Source organism: Anas platyrhynchos, chromosome 3, assembly GCF_047663525.1.
Source record: "Anas platyrhynchos isolate ZD024472 breed Pekin duck chromosome 3, IASCAAS_PekinDuck_T2T, whole genome shotgun sequence".
Lineage (NCBI taxonomy): Eukaryota > Metazoa > Chordata > Aves > Anseriformes > Anatidae > Anas > Anas platyrhynchos.
Genome location: NC_092589.1, coordinates 4,691,949 through 4,710,665, shown reverse-complemented (window position 1 = coordinate 4,710,665; position 18,717 = coordinate 4,691,949). Strand labels below are relative to the sequence as shown.

General features: G+C 37.6%; 1 protein-coding gene across 1 annotated transcript; it reads left to right on the top strand.

The window, feature by feature from the left end:
- The first annotated feature begins 907 nt into the window (after nt 1–907).
- PNPT1 (polyribonucleotide nucleotidyltransferase 1) lies at nt 908–16,465 on the top strand. The gene is made up of 28 exons (XM_027453249.3): nt 908–1,245; nt 1,578–1,638; nt 1,980–2,054; nt 2,684–2,789; nt 3,708–3,757; nt 4,220–4,283; nt 4,362–4,409; nt 5,002–5,115; nt 5,376–5,562; nt 6,038–6,089; nt 6,383–6,440; nt 6,592–6,688; nt 6,787–6,889; nt 7,374–7,444; nt 7,935–7,971; nt 8,731–8,797; nt 8,887–8,976; nt 9,641–9,694; nt 9,799–9,905; nt 10,559–10,630; nt 10,743–10,806; nt 12,112–12,195; nt 12,636–12,719; nt 14,588–14,694; nt 14,778–14,833; nt 15,333–15,411; nt 15,866–15,913; nt 16,307–16,465. The coding sequence occupies exons 1-28, from the start codon at nt 923–925 to the stop codon at nt 16,460–16,462; spliced, it is 2,514 nt and encodes an 837-aa protein (XP_027309050.3). The 5' UTR covers nt 908–922; the 3' UTR covers nt 16,463–16,465.
- Nucleotides 16,466–18,717: the final 2,252 nt, after the last annotated feature.

Sequence of the window (18,717 nt, the reverse complement as noted above, 5' to 3'; positions counted from 1 at the left end):
TGAGATGAAGCGTCAGGCATCTGGAGCTAATGGAAATGTTTGTTGTATGCTGGTTACTCTTGACAAGTAAAGCGTTCATGAGAAACGCTTCACACTAATTTTGTGTGGGTTTGTTCCCTGTGTGGGATGGATGGTGCCTTCTAGAAGAGCTTAATTTCTAGATTGCTTTTAAATCATCCTTACACATTTCTGCTCCAGGCCTTCATGATGCTTCTTCCCCAATTCTCCAACATCGTTCTGTTCAACCTCAACAGACTCCTGCTTTATGTTCACCTCCCGTGAAATGCTACCCTGCTGTCTTTTCTGTGCCTGTCACTTGTAACATGCACTTCTCTGCTTTAAGTGTGTTGGCTTCCCTCTCCTTTAAGCTTTAAAAGCCCTAACTAACTGTCTCCTATGCTTAACAGCTGAAGATGTGATTGTGGTACTTGTGACCTTTGCATTCTGTGAGTGTTTCCAACTACTCCTTTCTCTCCTCTCACAAAATCAAATGCATTATTATAACATAGAGCTTTCTAGCTCACGGCAAGTGGGCATTCAGGATTTTAATCAAGTGACACACAAATCTTTCCAGGATGTCCGCAGCAGAGCAGACAGGAATGCCGAAAGCCTGGTGAACGTTCTTCATCTGCCACCTGATGTATTTCTGCACCCAAATAAAACCGCAGCAGCGAACTCTGGGTCTGGCTGAAGCTCTTAGCCCTACCCAGGCCAACCCCCGACTTTCTAGATCATTTTATTTCTGCTCTGCCTTGCCAGAAAGATCAGCAACTCGTGGGCACAGCAGGGAAACTATTCCTCGGGCTGTCCCCAAGGCCCGCGGGTGTGATTTTTACAAATGCTGACAAAACGCCTTGGGTGCCGGGGCTGGGAGGTGCGACCCCACCGCGGCCCCGCCGCTCCCTTCACGGCCCCGCCGCCCATGGCGGCCGTTTTAGCGCGGCCGTTGGGCGGCGGAGCCCCGCCAGGGGGCGCCGGGGGGCTCCGGGCCGCGCTGACGCCGCAGCCACCGGGGGCGCGGCGGCCGCCGCTGTGCCCGCCCCGTCCCAGCGCCATGGCCGCCGCCACGAGCCGCCGCTGGGCCGCGCTGGGCGCCCTGCCCCTGGGGGCCGTTGGCGGCCGGGTCGCGGCGAGATGGCGGCGCCCGGCGCTGCCGGGAGGCTGCGGGCCGCGGATGGCTCCTGCCCGCGGCCTGGCGGCGCAGCCCGGGCCCGGTCGGGCCGTGGCGGTGGAGGTGGGGGGCAGGTGAGCGGCCGCAGCGGCACCGAGGGGCCGGGAGGGAGCGGGGATCGGCAGCGCCTGCACGGAGCCCAGAGGCGGCGCCTCGCCTGTGGGGCTGGCGGGCACCGTGTGTGGGGCTGGAGGCTTCCCCCGAGCTGAGGGGATCGGGAACCATGGGGCGAAACCCCCTCGGAGTTGCTTGTGTGGGTGGAGCTCCCTCCTTCCGTGTGTCATGGGGGTTTGCACAGCTGCCCTGAGGTGCAGCCGCTGCCCTGTAGGATGGGTGCTGGGGGGGAGCGTGGGAGGCAATGGAGAGGTGGCATCGCTGTGGGTAACGGATGGTTTTTCTCCCGCAGGAAGATGGAGCTGTCTTCTGGAAAGCTCGCTAGGTTTGCTGATGGGTCTGCTGTTGTTCAGGTAATAAATAATAATAATAATGAAAAAAAAAAAGCCTAGAGTTTGTGGAACTTCACAGGTTTTGGGTGTGAGCAGCCATCATTGATGTGTTCTAGCCTGTAAAAAAGTTGTGCCAAGTCTCAAGTAGCAATTTAATCCCTAATGAAAGTGCAGCTATCTGTTAGGGGCAATGACAGGCTTTTTTTCCAACAACTCGCCTAAATCAGAGAATTTTGCGGTTGCTTTTCTGCAGAGAGTATTGGGAACTGGAGTATTAATATATGAATATGTGTAGGACTTCAGTTAATACTTTGGTTGCAGATAATCTTTTTTCTTTTTTTTTTTTTTTCCTCTTGATCTAGCTAGGTGACACAGCAGTAATGGTCACAGCAGTCAGTAAAACCAAGCCTTCTACATCTCAGTTCATGCCATTAGTGGTAAGTACTAATGACAAAACTTGCTTTGTGATAATTAGTGACAGCCTTTGCTGTGCTAATTATAAAACAGCAGAGCTCAAGATGCTGAGGGGAGAGAGGAAGGCAAGCAGCAGAGTACAGAGCTTGGACCTCAGAACAGCAGATGTTCTGTGAGAGCATCACTGTATCTGTGGATGAAGTGGTGTTCTCTAGTGTGGTGTTCTCATTGCTGTATCTGTTCTGAAGTGGTGTCAGTGGGTATGCTCTCTACTGAGAGCTTTGTGAACTTGGACGTCTCCCACAGCATCCAAGTTTCAGACATTGTATTTTAGTTGTGTGGAAAAAATGGCCTCAGTGTTATGCTCAAAGGGTTTACAAGTGTTAAGGATTATCGATTCCTATTCTACCTTAAGACTGAATAATAGTGGTTTTCTCAGAGGGTCTATCCTGGGACATTGCCCGATTAATATTTGTGTCAGTGACCTGGAATTTTTGGTCATCATGCAGGGCGCAGTTGATTCAGCATAGACCTTGCTCTGAGTCAGAGTTTAGAGTATAGACCTGAGGTGTCCTCTCCAACTTGAACAATTACGTGGCTTTGTAATTACTGATCTGTTGTCCTTAGGAATCCTGGTTTTGTTTTTTAAAAGGTTGACTATCGTCAGAAAGCTGCAGCAGCAGGAAGAATTCCTACAAACTATTTAAGAAGAGAACTTGGTACTACTGACAAAGAAATTCTTACAAGCAGAGTAATAGGTAGGCTGAATCATTTTATTTATGATATTTTAAAAATATTACATAATACCTCATGAGCCTCTGCGAAGAGGTAGTAACTTGCAACTGTTGCTTGCAAGGTTGATTGTTTCTGCAGCAATGTCAGGGAAAACGTACCTTGCACTTTCTTTTTGAAGTTTATAGGGGATAATTGTAAAAACTTCAGTCATCTGGGGCTGTATGCGTAGTCCTTTATGTATGTGTCTGGGTCTCAAGAACTTCCATGTCACCTTAGTGTATCTAAGATCGCACCTTCATGAGATTTCACTTCTGCAGTTCCATATCTGCCTGGAGAGGCGGAAGAAAGAACTAATTTAACCATGGCTTAACCTCTCTACCATGGCTTAAGACTTTCACGATTAAGATAACAGCTTTTGAGGTTCAATGTGTACATGAAGCTGATGTCAAATAAGTCAACGTTTTAAGACTGCATGAAACAAGTTGAGAGAGAACATCCTTTAAGGCCTGGGTTGTCAGAGTTCTACACACTTCAGACAAATAAAGTTAGGGGTAAATCCAGACACCTTAGAAGTAGCACACAGTCCTCAAAGAAAATCAGTAAAAGCATTCCTGTCTTTTATGTCTCTTCATTGGAGGCATTTCTGGTAAAATACTATTTAATAGACCATTTGTATCTTAAACGGTAGAAGACTTTTTTTAATGCTCGTTACTCTGTGTTACGAGACGATTGATGTACTCACCCATATAATAAACCTCTTATTTTTCTCTGAGTGCTGGTGGAATTTTAGAGTTGATTACATCTCATGCTAAAATTTCTCTTCTCATTTGTTTGGGTTGTTCATTTAAACTATCTTGTCAGTTTCTTGTGGGGTTTATTAGAAGATAAACCGGATAATGACTGCTTGTTGAATGCTTACACTCTGAATGTTTCTTTTGCAGATAGGTCAATCAGACCCCTCTTTCCAGTAGGCTACTTCTATGATACACAGGTAGGTCGTGCTGACTGTCCTTAACTGCAGCTACCTTTAGAGTGGAAGATTTGGGCATATCCAGTGAAAATTATAAGTGATAGAAAAGCAATTTTTATTAGCATCCAGCATGGCTTCACAGTTTGAAGAAGTCTAATTCTGTAATTCTACTTTTTAGTTTCTCATTTGCATGTCTTACAATGTTTTTATTACATGCTAGTTCTCAAAACATATTGCAGAGATACAGAGAGAAAATTCAAAAAGTGCTCTGTTACAACAGGGGAGAGAAAAGGTTAATAAGTGTTACATGTTATATTTTTCACATGTGTTTTCGTAAGCCTTCTGGCTTAAGCACCTGAACCAGCTTTCCTTTTTAGCGTATAAAAATGTGGAATGTTTTTGTTTTATTGTCCTGAGCTTTCTATTGACAGTTAATAAAAATTTATAGGTCAAAATTATTCACTGTCTTTTATCTTATGCCAGATCCTTTGTAATCTTTTAGCAGTAGACGGTGTCAATGATCCTGACATTCTGGCAATTAATGGAGGTAAGAAAACTCAAAATTATTGCTTGTGTGATTTTAATATAATTCATTTTTGCTAATAGATTTATATCTCAATTCTAGCTTCTGCAGCTCTTGCCTTATCTGATATTCCATGGAATGGTCCTATAGGTAAGTACATATTCTGAAATCCTGAGTATCTTGAATATAATAGGCAAATTAGACAACATTTTCTTACTTCTAAGAAGAATTGGAGTCTAAAGGACGCTATCTTTTGTTTAATGTGCTGAAATTCACTTTATGATGCATAGAATTGTTGTGCTTCACAGCAGCATTTTTTTCTGGTCTAAATATGCTTATATAAGGATTTATAATCCAGAAATAATGTAATACAATGGTCAGCGGCTCCTTGAATTTTGTCTTTTAAAGCAACTTACAGCTACTTTTTCCACAATGCTTTATAAGAATACTGTTTCTCCGGGAGCTCAAGAAGAGCTTTGCTGTTGCAAATGTGTTATGAGAACTGTGTCACTGCAAATATTTTATAAAGAACATAAGTGCTTCACAGTGATACTGCCAAAGAGAAATTGAAGAATGAATAATCTTGCTTTATAGAGTTGTTTTTAATGTATAGCTGACATGCTAATATTTTAAAACAAATCCTTACCTAAATTATTGCTTTTAGATGTATAATTGACAGAGTCAAATGATACCTTTAGAAGAACTTTTACTATAATAATAATTTTCTGGAGTTTGTTTCTAGGTGCAGTAAGGGTAGGACTAATCGATGGAGAAACTGTTATCAATCCAACCCGAAAACAAATGTCTTCTAGCATTTTAAATTTAGTTGTTGCTGGAGCCCCACAAAATCAAGTTGGTAAGTGGGTTAACTATCAATACCTGTTGAGTGCTCAGTTTGAAAATTGTAGGCCACTTGTTACAGATATTTTTTTAAATCTTTGAAACTTCTGTTTCTAGGCAATAGTAGGAATGAACAATATTGCTAGATAACTTTGGGGTAGAGTAAATTCCATTGTTATGCAGTTTAAAGGTAACCTATATTGTCTTGGTTGAGTTGTAGATTGCTATTGAAAAATAAAATAGTAATTAATCTGGTTTCTGACTTTCCATTGGTAGTTATGTTGGAAGCAACTGCTGAGAATATATTGCAACAAGATTTCTGTCATGCCATCAAAGTAGGGGTGAAGCATACCCAGCACATAATTCAAGGAATTCAACAGCTAGTGAAAGAACAAGGTGTTGTCAAGAGAACTGTTCAGAAGTTATTTGTTGCTCCTGAGGAGATTGTGGAATGTGCAAAGAAGTAAGTTCAGAACAATTTTGACCTAATTTCTGTTAAGTGATTCAGAAATACTTATTAATGATTATTTAATCATTTGTGATTAAAATGTTTGGGATCTTGTTCAAGAAAATGTTTTCAATGTTTAGAATTTCTTGCTACATTTTCCGTAGAAATTTAGGGACACTGCCTTCAGCTCTCCTTTTATGCTTAGTGGGAAGGACAGGGCAAAATAAGTGGTGCAAAAACAGTAAAAGCATTGCAAGCTCATGTGCCATTCTTGTGGAATGGTGACACGAGGAGCCAGGGTTATGTTGGCTTTCATGAATTTTGTCATGGAGGTGATGGGGAGTAGGAGAGCAGCAGGCAGGATGGACAGCTGAGACTAGTGTTTGTAAATGGCAGTCTGGTGCTTTCATTCAAAAAACAAACATCTAGTCTTCAAAAGATACTATTTGTGTAATTGCATTTCTGAAATTTCTTTCTTTTCTTCCAAAAGACTTGCTTTTAACAAGATCTACACAGTGTTCACGGATACTAGCCATGATAAAGTAAGTAATCAATTCAAATGTGATTTGATTTAATATAATGAAATTGTAGTAAGACTTAATTTCTTTATGCTAACCTCTTCTCATCTGAATGTATGTGTAAGAGTAATGAATTGTCTTGTCAATTCTTATCTGCCAAAACTAATTTCTTGTGATATGTAATTGATCTTTTTGAAATTGCGTGGAAGTCCTATTTTTCTTTGGGTCTTACAGAACTTTACAACAACCCCAACAACCCAAGCTTCTTCTGTTATTCCACTCTGTAGAGTTAACTGGTTGCAAATCCTGTCTTCTAGATTTCTAGAGATGAAGCAATTAACAAAATAAGGCTTGAAACAGAAGAGCAGCTGAAAGGTATTTTATGTTTCCTTAGTATTTAGAAAATGCTTATATCAAACTAGTGGTACTTAAAATTACAGTGTGCTGTTTGTTGGCCATGCTATTTTAGAAGTTTTCTGAGATTCATTTCCTAATTTCAGTTACGGTTTCTTTTTTTTATACCCAGAAAAATTTCCAGAGGCTGAGCCATATGAAATCATGGAATCTTTCAATGTGGTCTCTAAGGATATTTTTAGAAATCTTATTCTGAATGAATATAGAAGGTAAGTATGTCAAATCCTTACTGTATAATTATTTCTGTCATTTTTTTTCTCCAAGACTATAGTTTCATTGATTTCATAATTTCTGCTCCTAACTTTAGATGTGATGGAAGAGATTTGACTTCCCTCAGAGATATTAAATGTGAAGTGAATATGTTTAAAATGCTTCATGGATCAGCCTTATTTCAGAGAGGTCAAACACAGGTAGTATTATTAAATTATTTAAGTTCTAAATATAATGTATCAGAAGCCAAAAGGCTTGTACTTTTCGTTTAAGCATGAAATTTCCTTATTTTATCCTGATAAGAATAATGTGTGCTGGAAGTCTGTGTAATAAACAGGCTTGCACACAGTATTGTGTGCATAATTCATATTTCACATATTATATTTCACACAGTATTGTCTGCATAATTAAGATCCCTGGTTTTTAAATGAGTTTATTCAGTTTTAGTGAACAAACTGCTACTGACAGGGTAGGAGGCATAAAATCAGTATTTTTAAATGTGATCACTTGTAAGATTGTATAATCTTTATAAATCATGAGTATTTGAGAGAAGAAGATTTTCAGAAGTGATAGATGATGGTATCATGTTTGTTGCTGAAATCATTTTTTTATTCTTCATTATCAGTATGAAAAGTTGTAAAACGTAAAAGTGTCTAAGAGCTGTTTGTTTATCCCTTATTCTAGGTTCTCTGTACAGTTACATTTGACTCCATAGAATCAAGTGTAAAATCAGATCTTATTTCAACAGCTGTGAGGTATGTGTATCTTTATGGTTTTCTGTCAGTGGTACTAACAGAGGGTGAGCACTTAAACACATTTTATAAAAGTTGCTGTTAATAAGAATACATTAATTCCATTGACATGTGTGGGGTTGGAGTGTACTGCAGTGTGTGCAGTAAGGTGCTGACATTCTTGAGGTTTGTCTGCTGTATGTTGCATCAAAATTGGCATAAAGCATTGATAAGTGCCTGTTCTATTCCTGACAGCTAGGAAAGCTGCTTAAATGTCTACAAAGATACAACCCTCATATGTTAACTCAAACATGGCATGTTAACTGAGACCATGTTTTTTAACTCATTTACTTAAAAAATAAAATGAAAAAATGAGGGTGGGTGTTAATGAATCAGCAGATCTGCAGGATTTACTTGGTCAATTTCTAGGTAGAGTTGAATATAATCTTACTACATATAATATTTAGGACACGTTTGGTTGATCTTTTTGACATGGTCTTGTTTTTTTTAACAGTGGAGTTAAAGATAAAAACTTCATGCTGCATTATGAGGTGAGTTTCCACAGCTTTCTGCGTGATTTATATAAGGGCTTCAGCTCTTGCTTTCAGAATTGAAATTGTTTAATTCCAAGAATATGAATTATCTCTAGATCTGCTAGGTTTTGCTAATTACAATTTATATATGAATTTATCCTGTAGTTTATCAACAGAAATGCTGGTTTCCTAAAAAGCACTACATAATTTATAAGCTGCTATTTTATGCAGCCTTTCTAATAGTTTAACATCAGGTTAGTTTCTTAAAGACAGGTTACTACTGCAGGCAGGATTAACCTGCTCAATTACTTTTAGTAAATTAATGTGTGCAGCTGACATGCTACACTAATAGTTAATAAGTGCTTTTACATCTCCAGTCTTAGTCAGCCTTTGGAACTTGCCCAAATATTTTGTACAGGCAAGAGATGTATTTGTGTCATCTGTATGACAGAAGCAAGATTTCTGATATGTGGTTTGACAAGTTTAATTAGAGTAAGCCTGTTGTCCTATTCCTTGGCTACCTTGCAGCTGCTTTATTCTCTTTTGTTACGGGGAATTAAAGCATGAACTATATGAACGCTGTCAACTAATCCTGACTTGCAAACTAAGTGACTGGTAGAAGTTGTGTGGTTGTTTAATATTTAGTTGTTTGTTGTTGTTGTTTTTACCTTGAGATGCACCAAAACTTCAAAGAGACTTTTTCAAAGTTTCTTTTTCATTTCGAAACAAACACAAGTTAATCTCCTCTATGTGTACTTCTATTTTTTTGCTCTATAGTTTCCTCCTTACGCAACAAATGAGATTGGTAAAGTTACTGGTGTAAACAGAAGAGAACTTGGACATGGTAGGTTAAAACTACAGAAGTTGTTTTACGCTGTAACCTCTAATACTTTGATTGTCTTTTATTTATGGCTTTTATTTGTATTTTATCAGGTGCACTGGCAGAGCGAGCACTGAAACCAATTATTCCTCAGGATTTCCCTTTCACAATACGAGTTACTTCTGAAGTCTTAGAGTCAAATGGTATTATGGCTTTCTTGTTCTTCGAGAAACAAGAGATAATTTGTTCTTAAACAAAAAAACAACTTTGACAAACTACATATAGATGTTTTTGTAGACAACAGATTTCAGTTTTAAGCTTTTTAATCTTGGTGGCTCCAGAGTGAAGAATATGTTAACATGTACTGAAATCCATTCTTCATTATTTAACCACAGCTGGTAACCTTCCTGACTTACAGATAATTCCTGTTTTCTTTATCTCCCCGTTTTGGGAGGAAGCTATTGATGTCACCTTTCTGCAGGTTCTGCTTTGTGGACAGGAGTTCCATGAGAGCAACCTGCAATTTCCTAGCAGTATAGTGAGATTTGGTGTCTGGGAGAAGGAGTTACTGAGGAAAGGGAATGAGTCCCATTTGCAGCTGACAAACTCCCCAGCTTGATGATCATTTTTTACTCAGTATCACAAAAGATTCAAACTATTACCAGTTTCTTGCTAAAGTGCTTTTGCTACAGAAACTGTCTGGTAAAATTATTTATTGTAGTATGTGTATGGCTGCGTGGTATCTTCTGGTTACCAGAACATTAGTTTTCCAACAGTCATTGAACAATATTATTACCAGCTAGTCTCGTTTCGAATGTTTCTTACCAGGGTTTAATACCGTTTTTCTCCTATATTCTAACTCTGTAGGGTCATCTTCAATGGCTTCTGCATGTGGTGGGAGTTTGGCATTAATGGATGCAGGTACAAAAAGGATGAACTGCATATGATAGCGTGTTAAAGGATTTGGAAGTAACCAAAGCTTATTTAAAAAAAAAAAAAAATGTGCATTTAATTACCACTATTAGGAGTTCCAGTATCGAGTGCAGTGGCAGGTGTAGCAGTGGGTCTCGTTACCAAATACAGTCCAGAAAAAGGAGATCTTGAGGACTATCGTTTGCTGACAGACATCCTGGTGAGTTTTGGTAGCACAGTGGTTTCTATTGATGTTCAATTCTGTAAAATACCTCTACATCCTTTTCGTAACATTATTTTTACCCACTTAATTCTAGAACATACACTACTGGACATATTAGTAGTTTTGTCTTCTGTTTTGTCTTGCAGCTGCCTCCATTTAAAAAAATCTATAAAATGTCTAGTCATGTTAATTTTGTGTAACTACTCAGTTGTTACTTAAAAGCTCTGATAAGTGTACTATTCCAAATTTTGTCTCTAATGAAAGAAATGATTGGAATCAGTAGTTCAGTGAAAAGCACGGTATATTGGAAGGAGAGCAGTTGGCAAGGTTGCTGGGGAGGAAAAATGCACGTGATCATGCTGCTGCTTCCTGTGGCAGCTGGTGATCATACCAAGTAAACTGGGGATTTATTCAAAAACTAGTCCACAAACACGAAAGCTCTCAGCTTATAAGAACTGAAAGGAACTGTGTTAATCAGGAATGGTGAAGTAAGGGTGAGAAAAAAAAGATACAAATCTGAAGTGACACCAAGTCTGCAAGGGGCTCCTAGTCTACTTTGGCTTACTGAAGCCTAGAACGCACTTTTGGTGTAATGAGAATTGGTACTGAGACATAGTTACTCCAATTTCTCTTTCTCCATGTACTGACAGGGAATTGAAGATTACTATGGTGATATGGATTTCAAAATGGCGGGTACTAATAAAGGGATAACTGCCTTGCAGGTATTGTAACATGAAAGATTCATTTTATCAGTCTTCAGGAATGTCTGTCTAAAAACGCTTTCCCTGTATATTGATGCTACTTAACTCACTACTTTAACTCTGTATACATTAGGTTGATCTAAAACTACCAGGAATACCAATAAAAGTTGTCATGGAAGCTATTCAGCAAGGCACTGGTAAGTCCATGTTAAGATTTGCACCCATTATATTAAGTTCTAAAATGTATTAAATTATTTATTTAAATATTTTATTTGGGGGGAGGGGTGAGGGGCTAAGGCAGGCATGGGGATTTAAAAAAAAAAAAAAGTTCAGTGTTGTATGCAATGCTTGAATATTAGTACTTGATACAGAACGAACTTATGTGTTTGAGAGCATTTAGTCTTCAAGAAAGAAAAAAAGTAATCTTCCCAGCATGGTTATGTTCCATATGGTTGTACATAGTGTACGTGAAAGTGTGTGCTGCTCCTAGAGGTTTACGTTCTTGTTAAGAGAACAAAAAAATACTTAATGCATGTGGTATGATTCTAATGATGACCTATTTAGATCAATGTATAACTTCTGGAAAAAAATGCGGTGAAACTTGTGGTAGAGCAAACAGGAGGGGGGAAGATAGGTAGGGTAAAAGTCCTTGACATCTCAGGGAGTTCATCATTAACATGTAGTAGCTCAGTACTCCTTAAATAATACGGGTAACGAAGGCTGAAGTGCAGCTTTGGGCAATGAAATTGGATTGCTTTTGATAGGTGAAAGTTTGGAGAGGCAAGAGTCACCTGGTTGCTATTTAAGTATTTGTTGTTCTTAATACAGTTAACAAACACTCTATTCCATGTTTGTTTTAAATCCAACAGAATAATGCTATCAAAAACAGCAGCAAACTGTTTCTTGCATATCATAAATTCAAATGTATCTACTATTGAAACTTACTGCTGTTTGTATTCTGGCATGTACAGCTAAAATATTATTGAACCATATGAAAACTGAAGGTACAAGCGTTATTAAGGATTTATCTAGTTGTAAGAAATTTCCACTCAACTGTAGTGGCAACACTTTAACAAGAAAACATTTATTAAAATAGAAGAACTAGTAATTCCTGTTCAAAGGTGTATCACTTCAAGAGGATCAGTTAAAGTTTCAGGCCAGTATATCATAACTTAGCTAATCAAAGCTACACCCTGTTGCTCTCATCATCTCTAATTTATTTAAATAACAGCATACAGTTCTGTGCTTCGTTGTTAACGTTTTGGTCTGCATAAAGTCAATACATGTGCTGAAGGTGTAGAACTAGTACACAGAGCAGAAGGTCCTACTCCAACAAAGGTACACTACCTAAAATGTGTCATATTACTGTGATATATTGTTAAATTAGGCAAGAGGTAGATTTCATGAATGGAAGTTATCTACTTTAATATAAATTTATGTTGCTTTTGTTATAGTCTTATGCAAAACTTTTCCCTCTTCTTCCTTTTCCCTAACCTCTACAGCTGCAAAGAGGGAGATTTTGCAAATTATGAACCAAACACTGGCAAAACCCAGACCTAACAGAAAAGAAAATGGACCAGTTGTAGGTAATTATTAGTTGCATGTTGATATGAATTGATGTCTTTTTATAGTTTATAACAATAAGTTACTGTTTAAAGCAGCTTTTTTAATGAACGTATCGTATTTTTCTGTCTTCCGTGATTTCTGAGGGGAGTTGTTATTTTTTTATTGCCCTGTGGGGCAATACTGTACTAATTCATTGCACGTTAGAAAGCAGAATAAGCTGAAGTTGTGTGGAACTTACAAAATGAGAATAGAGATAGATGCAAGCATTGGAATGGCTTAAGGTAATTTACACTCAAATTACTTATGTTCTAAGTTTTCATTAATTCTAATACTTAAACATAATTTCATCAGTGTTCAGCATATAATAACTAGTCATTTAAAAAAAAAAAAAAGGACTTTTGTGATGGTATTCAGGATCATCATACTTAGCATTTCAAATTATATTTATGTGTTCTTTCAGAAACTATCCATGTGCCATTATCAAAAAGGTTAAGGTTCATTGGTCCTGGGGCCTATAATTTGAAAAAACTTCAAGCACAGACAGGTAAGACATCTTTGTTTTCCTGTGATTGTTTATCCTTATGTGTTAATAGCTTCTCTTCCCTGTACAAAAATCACTAGTATGGGGTTTTAATTAGTGGAACTTGGTAGCACATAACAGTAGCTGTGCTAGTAATTTAAGTGTTAATACTACCTTTCATGTCCTTTCAGAACCTAGACAAAGGTAAGCTTAAACTTTACAAATTGTTTTGTAGAACACCTCTGTTTAACACCTGAGGGCATTTGTGCTTCGGTAGAAACATCCTAGCAAGTTATATAGGAAGAAATATTAAGTGTAGAAGGCGCTTTATACTGCAGCCTGTCTAACAGTGTTTAGACTAGTATGTTTAGCCATTCCAATACTCAGTACAGATCAACGTGCAGTAAAGGCTCAATAAATAAAGAGATTCCAGTGTTTCAAATAGATAAAGCTCGTTTTGGCTATTCTGTTGTATAGATTCTCTGCAGAAGTGCTTGTAGGTTTTCTTGCAGCAGGAATTTCCAGAAGTGTGGTGAAGCCAAGCAGGTCTGATATGTTATGAACATGTTGCAGTATAGATCAAATATATGTAGCCTTTCTGCCTGTAGACTCAAGCTTTTTGATTAGGAAGAGGTACTGAGCTCTTTTCTATGGTGCTCTTGCCCTGCATTCTTAGGACTCTGTGAGGAGTTTGTATCTGCTCTTAACATGCTGGTGAATGTTAGAAATAGAGCTCACTATCACATTGCAGGAGTGATGTGTACTGGGGCTTAAACTAGTAACGAGTAGTGTGGGAGAAGTTTAGTGACCTCGTTACATTTCTTGGAAAAAAAAATTGTTCTCCTTGACATTAGGTGCCAAATTCAAAGTTCTGTACTGCCATTTCCCAAATAGGGCAGATGATGCTTTGGTAGAGGTTGCACTAATGGAGGTCAAAATTAGACCAATAGCTGCAGTTGGCCTCAGAAGTTAGTGTGCAGAATTTTTAAAGCGTTAAGAACTTTAAGTATTTGAGAGGCTGTACTTTGTTTGTTGCTTTCAAACCAGTGAAACTAGACTTAATCCAAACTTTACACCTCGCCAACGTGGTGAAGCTAATAATCAGCCACTGTTCAGCCATGACAGAGGTGTTTCTGCTGTGATACCATTAAATATATCAGATTTTTCTGAGCACTTATCTGTAAGTACAGGTTCTTTCTTTCGTTGGTTAATATAGCAAGATTTCACACATTCCCTATTTTTAGAGAACTACATTTTTAAAATGTTTGATGTTCATAGCGTATCAAGTAGATGTTCTGCTTCAGCTGCTTTGGACTTGGAACTCTTAATAATCTAGCTGGCTCAGGTAGTGCTTGTTAGGGGACTGGGTAGGAGAAAAGAGATTATGCTACTTTGACTGCAAGCATATGTGGCCTGTTGGATGGAAAACTAGTCGAGAGGTGTGAAGAATTTTACTGTGCAACCTTACTATGTTCTAGCTCTGAAAAACTTTAATTTCCATCAGCTATTAATGAAAATTACAGTTTAATAATTAAATTCATGAACATTAATTAAAAAAAAAAAGCTAAGATTAAATTAAGCTCTCAAGATTTTTTCCACTTACAGTAGGGTTATAGTAAGCAATGATTGTGCAAATGTAGATAGTTGCATGTGGAACACAAGTTCGTCCAGGTTTTGGCATGCATACCTCTGACATGGTTTCTATACAGTTGTATGTAGAGCTGTCCAGTGCCTAATCTGAAGAATATTTGAAATGATGACTCGAGATCTTTGTCAGACTATGCAAAACCACTTTGCTCTATGCAAGTCTTTACTACGTGCAGATTTTCTGCTTGCTGAAAAAATAGGAGTGTTCAGTGAGGATTCTTTCATTAATAAATTCTATTTCTAAGGTGTAACTTTAAGTCAGCTGGATGAAGAGACGTATTCTGTGTTTGCTCCCACGCCTAGTGCTATGCATGAAGCAAGAGAGTTCATCCGTGAAATCTGCAAAGATGACGTAAGGACAGACTTTTTGTTAGCTGTTTCGGTTTGCAGTTTCTGAGTATGTGTCTTACTGTTTTTTTCCTCTTTTCCCTACAGCAGGAAGTTAATTTGGAATTTGGTGCAGTTTATACAGCCACAATTACTGAAATTAGGTATGAAAAGTGCTCTGAAATTGAATTGAATTTATTTACATAGATATATTCCTGATAGGATTATAAAATTGGTTTTTAAAGCCAAACTTCTGATGGTGATGTTGGCACCTGCATTATTCCTAGTATTTTGCTGTATTGAAAACATTTTCTTAATAAGGCTTTTTGCTATTTAGTTGTTAGAATGTCTCCTTTAATTACAAACTTGAAGGTCTTTTTTCATCTTTGTATCTGGGAGAGGTGATTGGAATTTGCTTTCACTTTTTTGAAAGGACAAATCTTGAATTGAAATGGCAAGCATTTCTTGGATATACTTTGTATTTTAAAATAGTTAGGACAGTGTAGTTTCCATCCGGTTTAGATTAAGGAGAAATGCATAGCCATGGTTGAGAGGAGAATTTAAAAAAAGGATGATGCTTGTGTTTGGAATAAATTTGCAACACAAGTTATATACAGACTTCTATCGGTGTATTTTTGAAATGACTGTTGTGCTGTTTTCCAGAGATTCTGGAGTGATGATAAAATTGTATCCGAACATGACACCAGTGTTACTTCATAATTCACAGCTTGATCAAAGAAAGGTAATGCATCCTTAAACAAGTGTAAACTAGAGATTCTAAAACACTTTTTTTTGTTTTTAAATGAATTCTTAACTAACCCAGTCTCCATCAGCTATAACACACATACTAGAGTCTAGAGTCTATTTTTGTAACACAAAAAGCTGTCTTAGACTAGCAGCATTTTCTTGTTTAACCTTTGCTTGCCCTGTGTTTAGAGCTGCAAGGAGTCTCGCTGTATGCTTGCTATCATCGTGTTGTTGATACTTTTATGGACATCACATCTTTTGGTCTAATACCCTTTCTATGTAACGTAGAAGTCTGTAGTTCATTAGTTGACTAGTTCATTGAGCCACTTTAGTCCATGCGTGGTTGCTTGAGATGTAGCAAGAAGACATCTGTATGTTTTTTTTTTGTTTGTTTGTTTGTTTTTTTCCCTCCTGAAAACTGAGTTTTTCTGAAAAATTATCTGTTCTAGATTAAACATCCTAGTGCCCTGGGATTAGAAGTTGGACAAGAAATTCAGGTAAATTTTTTGAACTTTAAAATGATAACAAACTGCTGTTCATATTTTAGTAATTTTGATTTTTTTTGTTGTTTTGTGTTTTTGACGGAAATACTTTGCTATATGAGATTGCTTTTCTGTGCTGCCTAAATGCCTGATCACCTCCAATCAGAGTTCGTAGCGTCATACCCTTGCTATCTTAGGTACCATGTTGACCTGACCAAGCAGCATAGACCAAACAGTGTCTATTGTATGTGGTTTTGCATATTTTTTTGTTTTCTTTTAAGCATTTTCCTCTCTTTTTTTGAAGCTAATTCTATCTTTAAGTTGATCAGTCTCATATGGTGATTTAACATAACTTTATCAGATCTGAAAGCGGTGTGGTGGGCTTAAAGTGGCAAGTTTTCTTAACAGGTTAAATACTTCGGACGTGATCCAACTGATGGTAGAATGAGGCTTTCACGTAAAATTCTGCAGTCACCAGCCACAACTGTGCTTAAAACCCTCACAGACAAAAACAGCATTGTGATGGGAGGTAGTGTTCCACAGTCGTCTACTTCATCTCAATGACTGGTAAGGCCACAGGAAACATTTGACAGCTCAGTACTGTGCCTTCTTTACAACTGTTGTATAGAACTATCAGTCTGTTTCTTGTACCGTAGAGCTGATGTTCAGTGTTGTGTGAATGCTGCTTGCCAACTGTTAGAATTTATCATAAGGTAGCACCTTGCCTTCCGTATCATTTAGTTCTGAAGAGCTTGATGCTGTAAAAAGAATACAAATTTCTTGACAGTTTCAGTCATTCTAGAGAGTGACTTTCTCCAAAACCAACATACCTGTTAATCTAGAATACCTGTTAAATATTCTGTCTTCTCTACCCTACCACCATTCTTTATATTGGGGTAGAGGGAAGGGCAGGGTAGGGGAAGGTGAGGTTCTTGTTTGTTTTGTTTTATTTTTCAGTTTTCTTGAAACTGAAACTCACTTACTGGAGTGCCAAAAGCTCTTCTCTAGAACTAGTTTCCAAGCATGCATTTGATGATAGATTTGTCTCAACTTTTCTCAAATCTATAGTGTGTATTCTGTTTTCCTTAGGAAGCTGCTAGAGCTGGAAGGTATCTGATCATAAGATTAATTGTGCAACGAGGTTGGCAAATAGAGTTGCAAATGCACCCATGATAACTTAAGGCGATCTGTGGCAATCTTCTACAAATGATTCACAATGCTAGAAGAAATTAAAATTCAGTGAAGAAAATTACAGTCTTTCAAAAAGTGTTTCTGAATTTAATGTCTTGATATTAGTTTGTTACAGTATTTTCTTTCTCTTTCAGGAAAAAAGGCCTGGTAGTTCATGGAAACATGAGCCACCTTTGCTTGAATCAGCAGATGTCTTCACAAGAATCTGTGTGTGGATGGTAGTGAATCATATTTTTAAAATAGATGGTATTCACACTTAAAGGTGATGTAGAACTTAAAAGTATTCAAACTGGTTAAAGCATTGTTCAGAAGAAACAGGAACAACCAATATTCTTACATTGTGTAGCATGGGTGAGAATCTAAGAATGTGGAATTGCATAGACTGAACAGCAGACTACTTCAAGTCATTTCAGTGCTTAAGATTCTTCCTGCTGCCATCTCAGGATAGAAATGCAAAGATGGAAGGCAAGTACTTAGAGGTACATCCTGGGAGAAGGAGTTCTCCTGTGTATTTGGTTGACGAGGTATGACAGTGGTTGAGAGGCATACTTGGCCAGTCCAAGTTTTACTGGCTTTTCAGTGTCTAAGACTTAAATCTTGAGCAAAATGTGGAAACTTTACAAATTATCACCTGTATCATGATGGGCACTCTTTCAGATAAATACATAGTAACTGCCGTAGGGTTCAGACTTGCTAAGGTATCTGAGCAGAAGGGGGACAAAATTGAAGAAACATCCTGAAGCAACATCACTTATCTGGGTTCATTAATACTGAGTTTTAAGATAAATAATAAAAACATTAAAATAGTTGTTTTACAGTAAACAAATGATGTGATGTTTTTTTCCGCCAAAACTTCCTCATTAAGAGTCTCGGAATTCCAGACTATAAAAATCAGTGAGATATCCCTTCTGGCATACCCAAATTTGTAGGAAAATCAAATTTCTAATGGCAAGTCAGCTCTGGACCTCCTGAAAGAAAAAGAAAAAAAAAAAAAAACACTGTGGAGAAGAGAAATGTGAATGTATAGTAAAAACTATTTTGTCTTTTTTATTCTGACCTAAAATATTAAAAAAAAAAAAAAAAAAAACCTGGCCCCCTTCTTTGTTGTTGTCTGTCTTTTATTATGTAAAATGGAAAAATTTTTCCTTAACAATCTTTGTTCTTCTGTGAGAACTGTAGCCTTGTATTTCTTAGTAAGAATTCTAACGTCCTTGCTTCCTGTGAGTTAACTTAAATGGCTGGTATCCTGGTTGCTCCCTATCATCCTGGATAGTGTTAATGAAATAGTGATAAATGTTAAAATTTCTGAACGGAAGCTCAGAAATATTTTCATTTCTCAGAACCGTTTTCAGAAATTGACTTTTGCAATCTTAATTGGTTTTCCAAGGCTTAGCTTATTTTTATTATAGACAATTTTCTGTAAAGCTTCTTTTCGTAGTAAACAGAAGGGTGTCATAGTTACTAAAATACTAATGCTAGGAGCTTTTTAGCTGGCACATGGTTGCATTTAGATTCTTTGGTCTCTTAATTTTCAGATTCAAATGTTTGATACAAGTTGTAATTTCTCACTCATAGTAACAGCAGTATTGATGATTTGTTAGGCTGTGTGATAGGTGGTGATCTTGCTA

Bases quoted from the DNA above. Each gene is read 5' to 3' on its own strand.
- PNPT1 (XM_027453249.3), top strand. From the start codon at position 923: ATGGCGGCCGTTTTAGCGCGGCCGTTGGGCGGCGGAGCCCCGCCAGGG. The intron at 8,977-9,640 runs GTATTATGGCTT...CTAACTCTGTAG, and splicing joins TGAAGTCTTAGAGTCAAATG to GGTCATCTTCAATGGCTTCT. The intron at 15,412-15,865 runs GTAATGCATCCT...TATCTGTTCTAG, and splicing joins CACAGCTTGATCAAAGAAAG to ATTAAACATCCTAGTGCCCT.